We start from the raw sequence: 12,581 nt of genomic DNA on the forward strand, positions 1-12,581 counted from the left end.
CCAAAGCAATTTAGAAATGTTTTTTCTCAAATAGTTTGGAAAACTTTTAAAAACTGCATTTAGTTAAAAAAAAAAGCTGAAGGTAGTTTATTAAGTGAGATATTGAATGATATAAGGAGAGAAGTCTGCTGACACAAACCCAACAGTAGTTGTGGAAATTGCTTCAGCAAATCTTTTCTTGAGCTGCTCTTGAAGTTTTAGATCCTAATCATTATAGGAGACAACTGTTGTGCTCCTGAAAGACTGATCAGCTTAAACTCTGTGTGTGGAGCTCAGCTCCAACACAGCAATTTATTGATTTATTTCAACAGCTTAAATGTTTTTAAAGGACAAAGACCTGGAGCAATAATCATTGTGAGCACTTCTCACAAACAAACATCAAACATTTTGGCTCAAATCGATATGCCGTCATGAAGACGGAATAATGGCAGAGAGCTGAACATCGCTGCTTCATTCACCCTGCCAAACTACGGTAAGACACTTTGACACTGGAGAAGACAAAATTGTTTGCTGTGGTTAAACAGAAAAAAAAAAAACATCACTTCTGCTTCTTTTTCTGCCTTTACAGTCTACAAATAGAATCCAAAACAGTTTACAATGTGAAATCTGTCTTTATTAATGTCTCAAAATCAATTTATTCATTTCTTTTTTTTTACAAATTCAAGAATGATAAAAGCATAAAAGAAGAAAAAGATGATATCAGTATAAAAAGGTGTTTTTAAGCATTCTGTTACAAAGACATTGCAGATAGTGTAGCTCGTCATTATCAAACATGTAAACGTGAAATCTCTATTGGCACAAACAACCAAACATTCTTAAGGGAATTTCATGAAGCATTTAAGGCATCTCTGTTTAAACGGATTAAAAGTACTGTGCATTATTAACACTACTCTGATCTCACATGTTAGCCTGAAAGCAAAACTCGAACTAAAGGTGGATGAAAGGTGTCATCTAAACGTGATGGTTAAAGCATTTTTGGAGTTTCTTTGTGATTAATGCTATAATTGTGGTTTTTGGTGTACACTCTTTGCATAAATCTGCCCTGGCTGATTCCTCCTCAGTAACTGAATGAGAAAATGGATAATAGATACATGGTCAGTTAAAGGTGGCATTTCAATGGAAGGTTTGATCATTTACAGACTAGACAATATTTTAGATGGCCACGGTTTCAGATTAGGAGATTAAAAATTGTTGCTGTGACTTGGCTGACAGACATAGCAGACTTCAAGTGGTGTTATCATTTATACAGAACAGAGACCATGGAACTATTCAGAGGGTGACGTCACACCCACAGATGTGATTATTTGATATAACGCTCCTGACCGCAGGGTGATAGTGAAAAGTTCAAATGGTTCACTAAAAAGGAATTTATTCACCTCTCTCTTCAGGTCACTGGATGTTCAGAGAAGATTGTTTGTCAAACTATTATTGTAAATTTCAAGAATGAAGCAAGAAACATGTCGCTAACTGAGCACCGTGAAAATTGTTTGGTTAAAATTTGAGAAACAAATGGTGGTCATGGCTAAACTGTTATGTCATATAGTAGTATAGTATAATAATATAATAGTATATTAAGGACTGGAATAGATTATGGTCAGTGACACAGGTCCACGTCATTACTCAGTGGTACCACTAGCTATCTATTCAGGAGTATCTGTTGAAGTCTGCATTTTAGAATGAATACATAAGGGCTGTTCATTTTTCAAAGATACAACCCTAGTTTTGGCTTCTGTGACTTTGGGGGTGTATACACTGATTTATGAATATTTGGATCACAGTTTTGGTTTTAGTGATGCACAGTCATCACTGGAATGGTGAAACTGGGATTAACCTCTTTGGTCAGACAGAAAGAAAAAGAATCAGAGAGACAGAGTGTGCTGGCTTTGTACATGATGCATGTTTGCGTAAGTGGACATTGGTCTATATTTGGATGCGTTGGACAGACAACAGTGGGTGTGACAGAGCAGTTGATCTCCACGTTTGCATTATCTCCACAATTTAAGAGGCAGCTTCCCCATCTCTCTGCTCGCTGGGCTCCACTCTCTGAGACAGCAGGAACGACTCCCACACAGCCAGGCACTGAAACAGAAGACACAGCATCATCAGCACCATTTCCATAATATAGCTCCTCGTAATGCGCCTTTGAAAATGAAGACCTCTGTATGCTTTAGATAAAGTGGTTGTTTGTCGGTTGTCTAAAACTGTCCTAAGACCATGTTGCAATGACAACAATAAAATCTGAAAGGTGGTGGCTGTCTCAGATTTCTGCCCTACACATATGACCTGCATTCCTTCTGACGGCTTTAGACACTGAAGAGGCTGAGAGCGCACCTTCTCCTCTCTCCATCAGTCAAAACAGTTTAGACACCAACAACGCTGCTGTTGTTCATGTGTATTCCTTTTCCCATTTAACAAAACTTTGTTTTAGAGACATGACTAATCATTATTTTGTGATCTTGAACTCGAGAGTTGCCGATGCCTTGATAAATTAAAGGTGATCAGAAGTATCACATGGATACAGTGGCCAGACATTAAGCAGTAGACATTAGATTGGGGTATGTGTTATATTTAGCTGGAGACAACAGTCCTGTTACCTTGTGTGACTGTACTCCAGCAGCCTCCCACTCAAACTAGCTGTCCATAAGGAGCAACAGTCACCAGCATCATGAAGCTGTTTACCACGCTGACACTGAGCATTCATGTATCTTATGTGCCTCAGATCTCAGTCTGAAGGATTTTGAATGACATAACTGGCTGATTTGCAGTAGTTTCTCTTATTCCCACCACAGGGGGTGCATAGCCTGGTTTGGTCTATCCTATTCTTGGCAAGACAGCAAACAAGTTCATCCTCCAAACTGGCAAAGTAAAAGAGTGTTATTGTTGCACATAAAATTCCTGAGTAACGTGTTATGTTACTGAGTATGGCATTACTATCCAACACAAGGGGCATGGAAAAGAGACCCGACATCCCCATAAGACATAAAAACTTAAGGGGGTTCTTGAAAAACTGCTAAATTATCAACCATATTTTTATTAAGATGTCCTTTGTCCCTGCCAATGGTAGGGTGGGCGTAAGGGATATCTAAAGTTAGGTAGACACTGCATCGAGTACTGAAGTTATGACAGAAGAGATGTGAGGTGGTCTGGAGGATTCAACAGCAAAGCTTTGAACAACATGAGGTGCCTGTTTCTTCTTGTCTATAAGGAAGTCCATCCAACCTTCTGGTACAGAGAGCAGTGATGAGTCCTGAATTTGTGATAAAGTGTAATGCACTGTGATACACAGGTTTAACTGCTGAAGAGTTGATGGGGCTGAAGGACAATACAGAATATCGCCATAGTACAGAACAGACATAAAGGTTTGCACAATAGTTTTACGGTTGGATGGTGACAGACAACCTTCAGTCCTATACAGGAAACCCAGTTTGATTTTTTTTTTTGAGTTCGGGTCAAATGTTGAATGCAAGTCTTGAATAAGTATTTGTATGACTCAATAAGACTGCCCTTTAAAGTTTTAATGGTAAGATAGTCAGAGTCACTGATGGAGGTGGAGAATACCATGTGCTTTCTTTTCTGCATTCAAAAGCAGTTTATGATTAAAAAGTGCTGCTTGGAAAGAATCAAATGCAGACTGAAGACGAGTCAGGGCCTGGGCAGGGGTGAAGCCTGGGGCATATAAAATGGTATCATCAGCAGAAAATTGGACATTGAAGTATTGGTTCAGAAGAATTATGTTATTTAGAAATAATGTGAACAGAAGATCAAGGACAGACCCCTGTGGCACCCCCTTTCTGATGGTATGAAGGCTTGACTGTGAACTATTGGCAACAACAGCCTGAGTCCTTTATGTCAGGTACGAGAGGAACCAGTTAAGTGAAGCTTCATCAAGACCTATAGACTGCAGATTTGGAACAGGATATCAGAAATATCGACTCATTCCCCCATTTTCAAATCCAGACCCCAGTCTGGGGAGGATTCATGTATCAAGCCTTGAATATGGTCCATTTTTGGGAGCAGGCTTTTTGATATTCAAATGTAAAAGTCCAAGGCCAAGGTGTAATTCAAAGCCTTGAGATGTTTCTAGTGTGACATGTTCATTATAGGTAGCAACCAGTGGAGAGGGTTGAAGGGTGTCAATTTTAAAAAGCTGGGGTCTGTTTAAGACGGTGGTGAAGTTGTCCACAAAGGGGATGTCTCTGCTACTGCAGTAACGCTTCAGCCAGTTATGACTTTAGTTATGAACTTTATGTCACCAAAACAAGGGGCGGGGAGCGGATCAGAATTAAGTCCCTGCTTTCCGGTGTCCAGCTGACTGTTCACAAGGCACACAAGTCCTCTTTGAGAGTCTCTGACAGCTGCTTTTGACCAGGATAATGACAGAAGAAGCGAAATTGAGCTCCTGAGAGAGTTGCAGAGTAGAACCTGCTTGTCTTTCGCAGACTCCTCGGTAGCAGAAGATCTGGCCATCGCGCACCACCATGTGCCAGACCAAAGAGGTGCCAACAACAAGCACAGAGGGTGGGCACTCCTGATCTCCTGGGGAGCAGGAGAGGTGTGGCCAGCATGCTCTGTCGATGCCCAGTAAAGCACACCTGGCCTCCCTGGACTGTGGGCGTGGGCGACAGCAGGCGGTCCACAGCAGTGGAGGAGCCACCAGGTGGCTCGGAAACGGAGGCTCGGGCAGACGATGGGTGGTTGCCTGACACGTACAGCACTGGAGAGTATAGACCTACTCCACTTTCCAGGGCCTGAAATGTATTACTCAGCTGCAGAATATTCGATGCGCTTTCCCAAACACTTATCCCAGCACTTGTCTCACCTCTCTCTTTTTATCTGTCTCAAACTCCCTCGCCATCTCATCAGTGAAGGCATGTTACTGCACCAACATTGAGAGAGTCCCATTGTGGATGTGGTGTGTGTTGCAGGGGACGTGACAAAGGAAATCATATTTTTATGGCATAAAAGCAGTTATCTAGATAGCAGGGAGGGAGGAAGCCCTTCAACCAGAGAGTGAAAATGACAAGCACACACCAACAGGCACCCTCAACTGCCAATCTGTGAACTTGGGTTCCACTCTGTCAGCACACATCAATAAAGAGCAGTCACTTTTTCTGTTTGTTTAGAAGCAGCAATAAGTCAGAGCCTTAGCGTGTCATCCCTCCATTTAACAGCCAATTTCGTACAGACTGCACCTTGATAGCGCTGTGGCAGTGCAGGCTGGAGTTTTGTCAGAGAAATTATTTCAGAAGGCAGAAATGTCATTTGTCAAGTGAGACCATGGGGGAAAGAGCCAACAAGTCCAGTGGAAAAGTGAGCGGTTAAGACAGAAAGCTCGGCTTAGAGTTCACGCCAGGAACAAATGATGACTAATCTTACTTCTTATACTGACTTACTTAGAATTTAGCATCACTTCAACATCAAAAAAATCAAAAGGTTCTTGAATGAACATGATCTCTCACTAGCTTCCCACCTGTTAGCACTGACAATTGCTGGGTGTACTGCAGCCAGGTTTTAACAGTGTTTTCCGATGGTGCAGTTTTAATTCACATGGTTTGAAGACCTACTACTAGTCAACCAACTGCCTCTCTTCACAACAGTCTGTAAGGTTTGCCCAACCTGTAAAAAGCTCCTGCCCTACATCTAACCACCTCCCTTCACTTTTTGCTCAAAGCCTAAACTACATTGCTCAACACAAAAATGCCAGCAAAGTTATTTTAAAAATATTTTCCACTGTAGTAAAAATGGATCTTTGCTGGCTTCATTTAGTGTGAACAGTAGCTTTACAAATTATCATTAGCTTACCAATGCAAATGTGAAGGTATTTTTGCTGAAATAACACTATCAACAACTCCATGTGATTTATATGATATTGATTTAAACGTGATTTTCTTCCTCTAGATTTACAGAATGAAAAACAGGGAGAGATTCACAAGCCATTCAGATCTCGGATCTGCTAGTTCTGCCTCAGCCTGTTAGAGATTTAAAGAATAGAGGTGCTTCACAGCAGGCTGTGGTGGGAAACAAACAACAAGAGAACCTGTACATTTATTCAACTGATCTAACAACTTTGTCACCAGCTGACACTGTGCTCCTCATTAACATTATATCCCATCACAACAACAACCTCCAAGATACAGAGGTTATTATCATCAGCTGCACTGGAGGTGACATTATGGTGTGACGTCAGCACTCTTACTGAGCACGCCACACTGGCTACTTTCAGCTTTAGTAAACTCTTGAATTTAGAGAGCATTTAGATTTCAACACATATCAGCTGTAAGCAATGTGATTAAAGTTAGTACCAATTGTTGTCTTTGCTGCATCATTTTAAAAGAATTGCTGCTACTGGCTGCAGGGGCAGATAGAGTGTTTCGAACAGGGCCGATTCCGATGTTCCAGTGGAGCACTAAATCTGTCCAAGCAGCCCGGATTTTACAGGCTGACGACTCAGCACTGCCTGCTTTAAGGAGGACTGCTGAGAAAGCCAAGACAAACAAATTGTAGCACATTAATCTGACAACAACAGAAAGTGCTGCTAGAAAAGGAAAGAGTTGATTCATTTCCAGTTCACACACAGAGGAACGATTCAGGGTGTTGCATTGAGGCCTCAGACTAGGTGGAGTCTGGATTTCTTTCAGCTCTCTGGATACCCTAGTGAAATATGTAGCATGTTTGACCAAGGGCGCTGCCAGACTGAGCTGAATTCTGACCATGCACAGAGATGTCTACTACATACACATCGAAGGATGTTGAAGATGGCGCGATGGGTCAAGCACACTTCCGAAATCTCAACAATCCCTGTGAGGGCATCAAGCAAGCTGATTAGTAGATCCAGCTCTGGTGAGGAGTTTTGCAAGTAGTCAAAGTATAAAAGAAACAGCAGCTCCAGCCATTGGTTCTATCAGGTGTTATGTGGCTAGACTCAGCAAGTTACAGTCTGAGATATGGGAACACAGTGACAATGCTAAACTGCAGTGTAACAGGGTGAGAAACAAGCAGTCAGACAGGCTTGTTGCCCCCCCCCCTCAGTGGACCTGTTTTCAGAGATAAAGCCATGTTCTGAGAACATTGTTCTCACCAAAGTAACTACAATCAGACAAACAAATCTCCAGGTTACCTAAACTTATTTGAAACACATAACAAAATTCCCCAAACTCCCAAGCTGTCCGTTATAAATGTATTTATTATTTAAAGTACCTTTTGTACTTACTGCAGTGTGTACACACTCAGTTGCAATAAGGAATTATTAGCAGCATGATGGCTGCACTCACTTTGAACATGGCTTAGGTCATGAGGATAAACTGTTTCCTGCTGGTCTGGTCTGCTGCTGCAGCACAAATGCTGATGTCACTGTATTCCAGATGTCAATTACTTTGATTTGAGTACCACATTATCATACGTGAAAGAAATGTTGGATTTATCTGGATTTCTCCTTTAAGCGAGTAGGAGTGCGGTAAGTAGTAACAAAAATACATGCACTTATTAATTAAATACACCAAGACACAGCAGCATGTACACCGAGGGTTAAAGCTCTAATTACATGGCTCATTAGGAAAGCTGAGGCCTGATCAGCCAACAACTATCCTCCAGGGGCCACTGGTGCTGAACAGGTAAACACAGAATCAGGACAAACATGCACACACACACACACACACACACACACACACACACAAAATAAAGGTAGACCACCTTTTTCATGGCAGCAACACAAAGTCCTGTCTGAACCAAGTTCATCAGCACCAGCAGGTATGATCCAAAGTCTGCCAGCTGATCTTCAGAGCAACAGGAGCACAGCAGGAAGTTAGCACTGAGCTGCTAACTATCAAGAAACAAAGTCTACGACCAGATTCCTCCAGCCTGCAACCAGGACAGCAAGGACAAAGAACCAGAACCTTCTTCCAGCCTGGTTCATCAACAGGCTGAGAAAGCAGCACACTGAAGGACCTTCTTCTTCCCTTTGAGGACTGGGAACAAACTCTAACTGGGCATATATAGCAGAGCATTACTGTATACATGGCTAAGCAATGGTTTAACCTTGTTAATGTGTTGGTATTGATTTGCTTTAATGTTCACAGAGTTTGATTATTGTGATGATGTTGATTTCCTTCCCGAAGAAGGAGGGTCATAAAGGGCAGGTGATGCCTCGGACTGATCCACCGGACTGATCCATTGGCCTCATTAGATTGTTTGTTCGCTTACACTTGTTTATTTCAGTGAACTTTGTAAAGCACTGTGAGACACTCTGTTGTGATATTGGGCTATACAAATAAATTGAATTGAATTGATGTGTTGTAGTTTACTATGCAGCAATAAAGTTTAGTTGATGTTAGTTTGCTCACACAGACACAGAGTCTACAGACTAACCATCCTCTCCTAACCTGGTACCTTTATCTACACACTCACACATACAGTTTTTACAATAGGCCTCGACATCCATCAATCCATCCATTGTCTATACCGCTCATCCTTAAGGGGTAAGCAGGGAGGGTAGAGCCAATCCCAGCTGTCATTGGCGAGAGGCAGGCTACATCCTGGACTGGTCACCAGTCAATCACAGGGCAAAATCAGAAACACATGGATAATAATAACCAATTAATGGACTTCAGGATTCATATTGACCTGCCAGAGACGACCAATATGTTCAGACCACATACAACAAGGGGCGGTTGTGGCTCGGGGGTAGTGGGTCAGGACGTGGGTTGGATTGTCCCTGGGTGTGGCCAGTGGGTTGTCCATCAATCAGCTCCAGTGTCCAAGAAACTGAACCTCTTGCTCTTGAAGCATAGCTTCAGTGTGAAAGACTAGTCTCAGAAAGGGGGAATGAGGATGTAATGTAAAAGCGTTTTGAGTGGTCCCATTGACTAGAAAAGCACAATACAAATAGTGTTTTTTTTACTGTAAGGCTACCTTGAGTGCCTTGAAAGGCGCCTATAAATAAAAAGTATTATTACTATTATTATCAGACCATTTACAATGACATAAAGTACGGTCATACACTGGACAGGGGAACAGCAACAGTGGACATTACATATTACTACATAGATGGTGGAGTTAGGATGATGGGGGCAGAAGATCAGCCGACTCCCTGCTCCCCTGCTCCTCCAGTCTACGTGTCCTTGCAACTTGCTTGCAACAGCTAGTCCGATGTCATGGCGACAACAAAAATAATTCAGATTTGTTGATCTGAAATAAAAGCAACATCCCTGTATTTATATCAGTCTCATTCTCCAGCAGAGTCTCTGTTGCTATGAGGTAACCATGGCAATGCTGACAGAGCGCTCCCTTTGTCAGCCATCAGCTCATCACAAACCTGCATCTGACTAATAATCAATAACTGCTGGATTTGAGGAACGAAAGCTTCATGAGGTTTGGAAACCTGGCAGCTGATAATCAGTTCTTTGGTTTAAAGCTAATTATTCATCACAAAGTTCACTGATTCATGTGCATTATATTCTAGTTCATCCTTGTTGGTCAGGGCTTCTGTTTAAATTTCATGCATGACAACAAGAATCATGTCATGTCTGTTCTTCCACTGTGCTGATTCTGCTTTGAACTTGGACTTCGTCTGTACTGTCTAACAACATGAGCAATAACCTCACAAGACGTTACTGAATCAATCATTAATTCGGGCTTTAAAATATACATTTACTGAGATTATAATCTGAGTGGGCTGAATGTTTGCCTGACAGGCATTGCTGGTTATTTCTGGTGTTAATGATGGACGGTGACTTGTCTCCACATGACAATATGCCGACTGTGCAAAAGGAACAACTGGGATGCAGACGAGCTAATAGAATTGCAAATATCAGTGCATCCTCATTCTGCTGCGCCCACACACAGCAATCTGATCGCAGCTCGGTTTAGACCTAATATACAGTGTCACATGTATTTCTACCAGCTAGTGTATACTGACACATTACAGCAGCAGATGGTTGTTGTTCCTGACATTACAGATAAGTCATCAAATTGTCAGCAGGTTTGTCACATCCATGCTTGTGAATGCTCCAGAAACACAGCAGAAAAGCTGCAATTTCATAAAATTCACCCCCAAGATTGACATATGGCAGCTACTGCATCATTAAAAGTTCAGTAGGTAACTTTTCTAAAAATAGCTTTTTATCATATTTGCTGAAACTGTCACTATATTCTGACAGTTGTACAACAGACAGGTAATCTGTGAAAAACAACAGGCTCCTTTGGCTCCTCCTCGTGCTCCTAATGGCATTGGCAAGAATCCCCTGCACCTGAATGAAAACAACCAGTGAGGTCTCCAACGCAGCGTCTGTCACTGCTGATGCAGGTGCTGAGCAGCTCCTCTCCAGCTTGCACGCTCAAAATCTTCAGCATGCAGCTTCAGGAGGAGCAATACATGTAAATAAACTGCTAATTTACAGTCTGACCATATATTTTGTTGCAGCAGCAAAAGTGCTAGCTAATGTTAGCGAAGACAAAAAAGTCAATATGAAGCAAGGGAGGGTGGGTCAGTGATGTCCTGGAACACACATGCTGCATGCTCTCATGTACACCGCAACTGCCTAATATAAGATCTGATCAGAATCAGAATCAGAATCAGAATTCTTTTATTGTCATTGTGCAAGAAGCACAACGAAACTGAAATGAGAAATGCTGCTCATGCTGCTCATGCTGCTTAAATCTTTAATGCTAAAAAGCACACTGAGAGGCCAGAGAAGAGGCATTCATGGACTGAAGAGGCAGAAAGAGAAAGAGAAGAGTTTTTTTGACAGTCCACTGATGCAGCAGCCTACTGGTGTTTGTCCGGGTCTGCCAGATGGCCACTACAGCACTGATATGAAGGTAACGTTAATGCAAGTTCAGAAACACTAATGTTACAGTTGCACAAAGTCAGACTGCTTATTTGAAAATAATTAGATAATGAAATGAGAACCAAGTATCCAGCTATATAATAAAGCCAGACTACAGTCATTTCTTGCTGTGTATAGTTCATCTTCCATTTGTACTGACGTGATTTGTGTGCTTACTAGCCTGCACGTCTCCACAGCAGGGAGGGGTAGGACCTGGAGGTTGTACTCTTTCAAATTTTCCACTCTCTTTTCAATGTTAGTAAGTGCAGCTTTAATAACTGGTTCAACATTTTTTGTAATTAAGCTTTCTTACTGAGAGTAAGATGAGAAGATGGACACCACTATCATGTTTGTGTGACAGGTATGGAGATGATATGAAGTTGATGAATGAATATGAAGGATGCTGAATAAAGCATCCTCGATGTACTGGCACCAGATATCAGATGCAGTAGAAAGGAAGGTCAGAGTGGTCTGACCAAAATGTTCCATGTACTAGTTAGCCTCAGTGGGGGAGATGGGTGACCCATGGCTGTTTCTGTTTCATCGAATATCTAATGTGTTGTGGTACAAAGCAAATGCAACAACAACAAAAGAAAATGGTTGTGTAAGGTGAGGGTAAGTTTGTCCTGCCATCCACTCCTCGCTCCTCCCCTGCCTGCTCCTCTGTCACTCTGTGTTAATGATGCATGCATGTCATATGGGAGTAACTGTCACAAGGACTTGACAGTTAAATGACTTTATGGTGTCTAAGTGTTGATCAATGTCTAAATCCCTCAAGATGTAATGACCAGAGTTCTTTGTAGACGGAAGTTTTGTCCATAACCATTTTCATCATCCAGTAGTGTTTTAATCTTTCAAAATTCTATAAAGCTATAAAGTCTATGAAATGACAGAAAATATGACCATCACAGTGTTCCGAATCCTCACATTTGACAAAATGTTGAACAGATGATAGAAGATAGATGTCGCAAGGATGAGCTGCTGATTATTGCTGACCACTTCAATATCACAGTCTCCAGACAGTCACTGAACTTATGGCTCAAGTTGTAGACAGACTAGAAATGGGGGTTCTTGATTTATTGGCCTCTGCCTCCTGAATATGATGTACAGGACCGCAGCACCCTCAGTGGGGTAGCTGTAACCCTGTCGGGGTAGAAACACCCAGTGTTCCTGCTGCTGCACACTCAAGCTAAGTGATTTACATCAAGATAGATGAGCAGGTTAAAACTCTGGTCACTTTACCGCGATTTGATCCCTTGTCATCGCTCTCTTTAGGATCTTGTGATGGAAGTACAACTTGAGGCTCAAGAAAAAGCACAGGTCTGACAAGCGCAGATACATTTCCAGCAACAAGTTAAAAGAATGGAAACTAAAGCGGACCCCATAGCTTGATCAACTTTAGTAAACACATATCATTGGTGCCAATATTTAGAGAGACTGAAGTGGACTTCTATTTTGGTGCCTTTGAATGCATTGCCATGGCCAGATGTGTGGGCTGTGTTGCTGCACTGTAAGATCCATTGCACGGCTCAAGAGGCAGTCTCAGCACTTCCCTTAGAGGACAGTTTACAATGTGACACAGTAAAAGCAGCAATCCTGCATGCCTATGAATTAGTTTAAATGCTTAAATGAGCAGAAAGTCTAAATTCTCCGTGTTGCTGCTGTGTTAGCTGATGAATATGTGCTAACGCATAAGACCTCATTCCCTATCTCTGCCGCTGTAAAACTCCACTCCTTAGCCATTACACAGAGCAGTGC

At 41.9% G+C, this 12,581-nt stretch overlaps 1 protein-coding gene across 2 annotated transcripts in view; it reads right to left on the reverse strand.

Moving 5' to 3' along the window:
* Positions 1-591: 591 nt before the first annotated feature.
* snx7 (sorting nexin 7) overlaps positions 592-12,581 on the reverse strand; it is a 42,255-nt gene continuing 30,265 nt past the window's right edge. For both annotated transcript variants that reach the window (XM_070852851.1, XM_070852850.1), the window contains exon 9: positions 592-2,079. In XM_070852851.1, the coding sequence (XP_070708952.1) occupies positions 1,999-2,079 (81 nt within the window). In that variant the 3' untranslated portion in view covers positions 592-1,998. The remainder of the gene's footprint in view (positions 2,080-12,581) is intronic.

This window comes from Pempheris klunzingeri, chromosome 21, assembly GCF_042242105.1.
Source record: "Pempheris klunzingeri isolate RE-2024b chromosome 21, fPemKlu1.hap1, whole genome shotgun sequence".
Classification (NCBI taxonomy): domain Eukaryota; kingdom Metazoa; phylum Chordata; class Actinopteri; order Acropomatiformes; family Pempheridae; genus Pempheris; species Pempheris klunzingeri.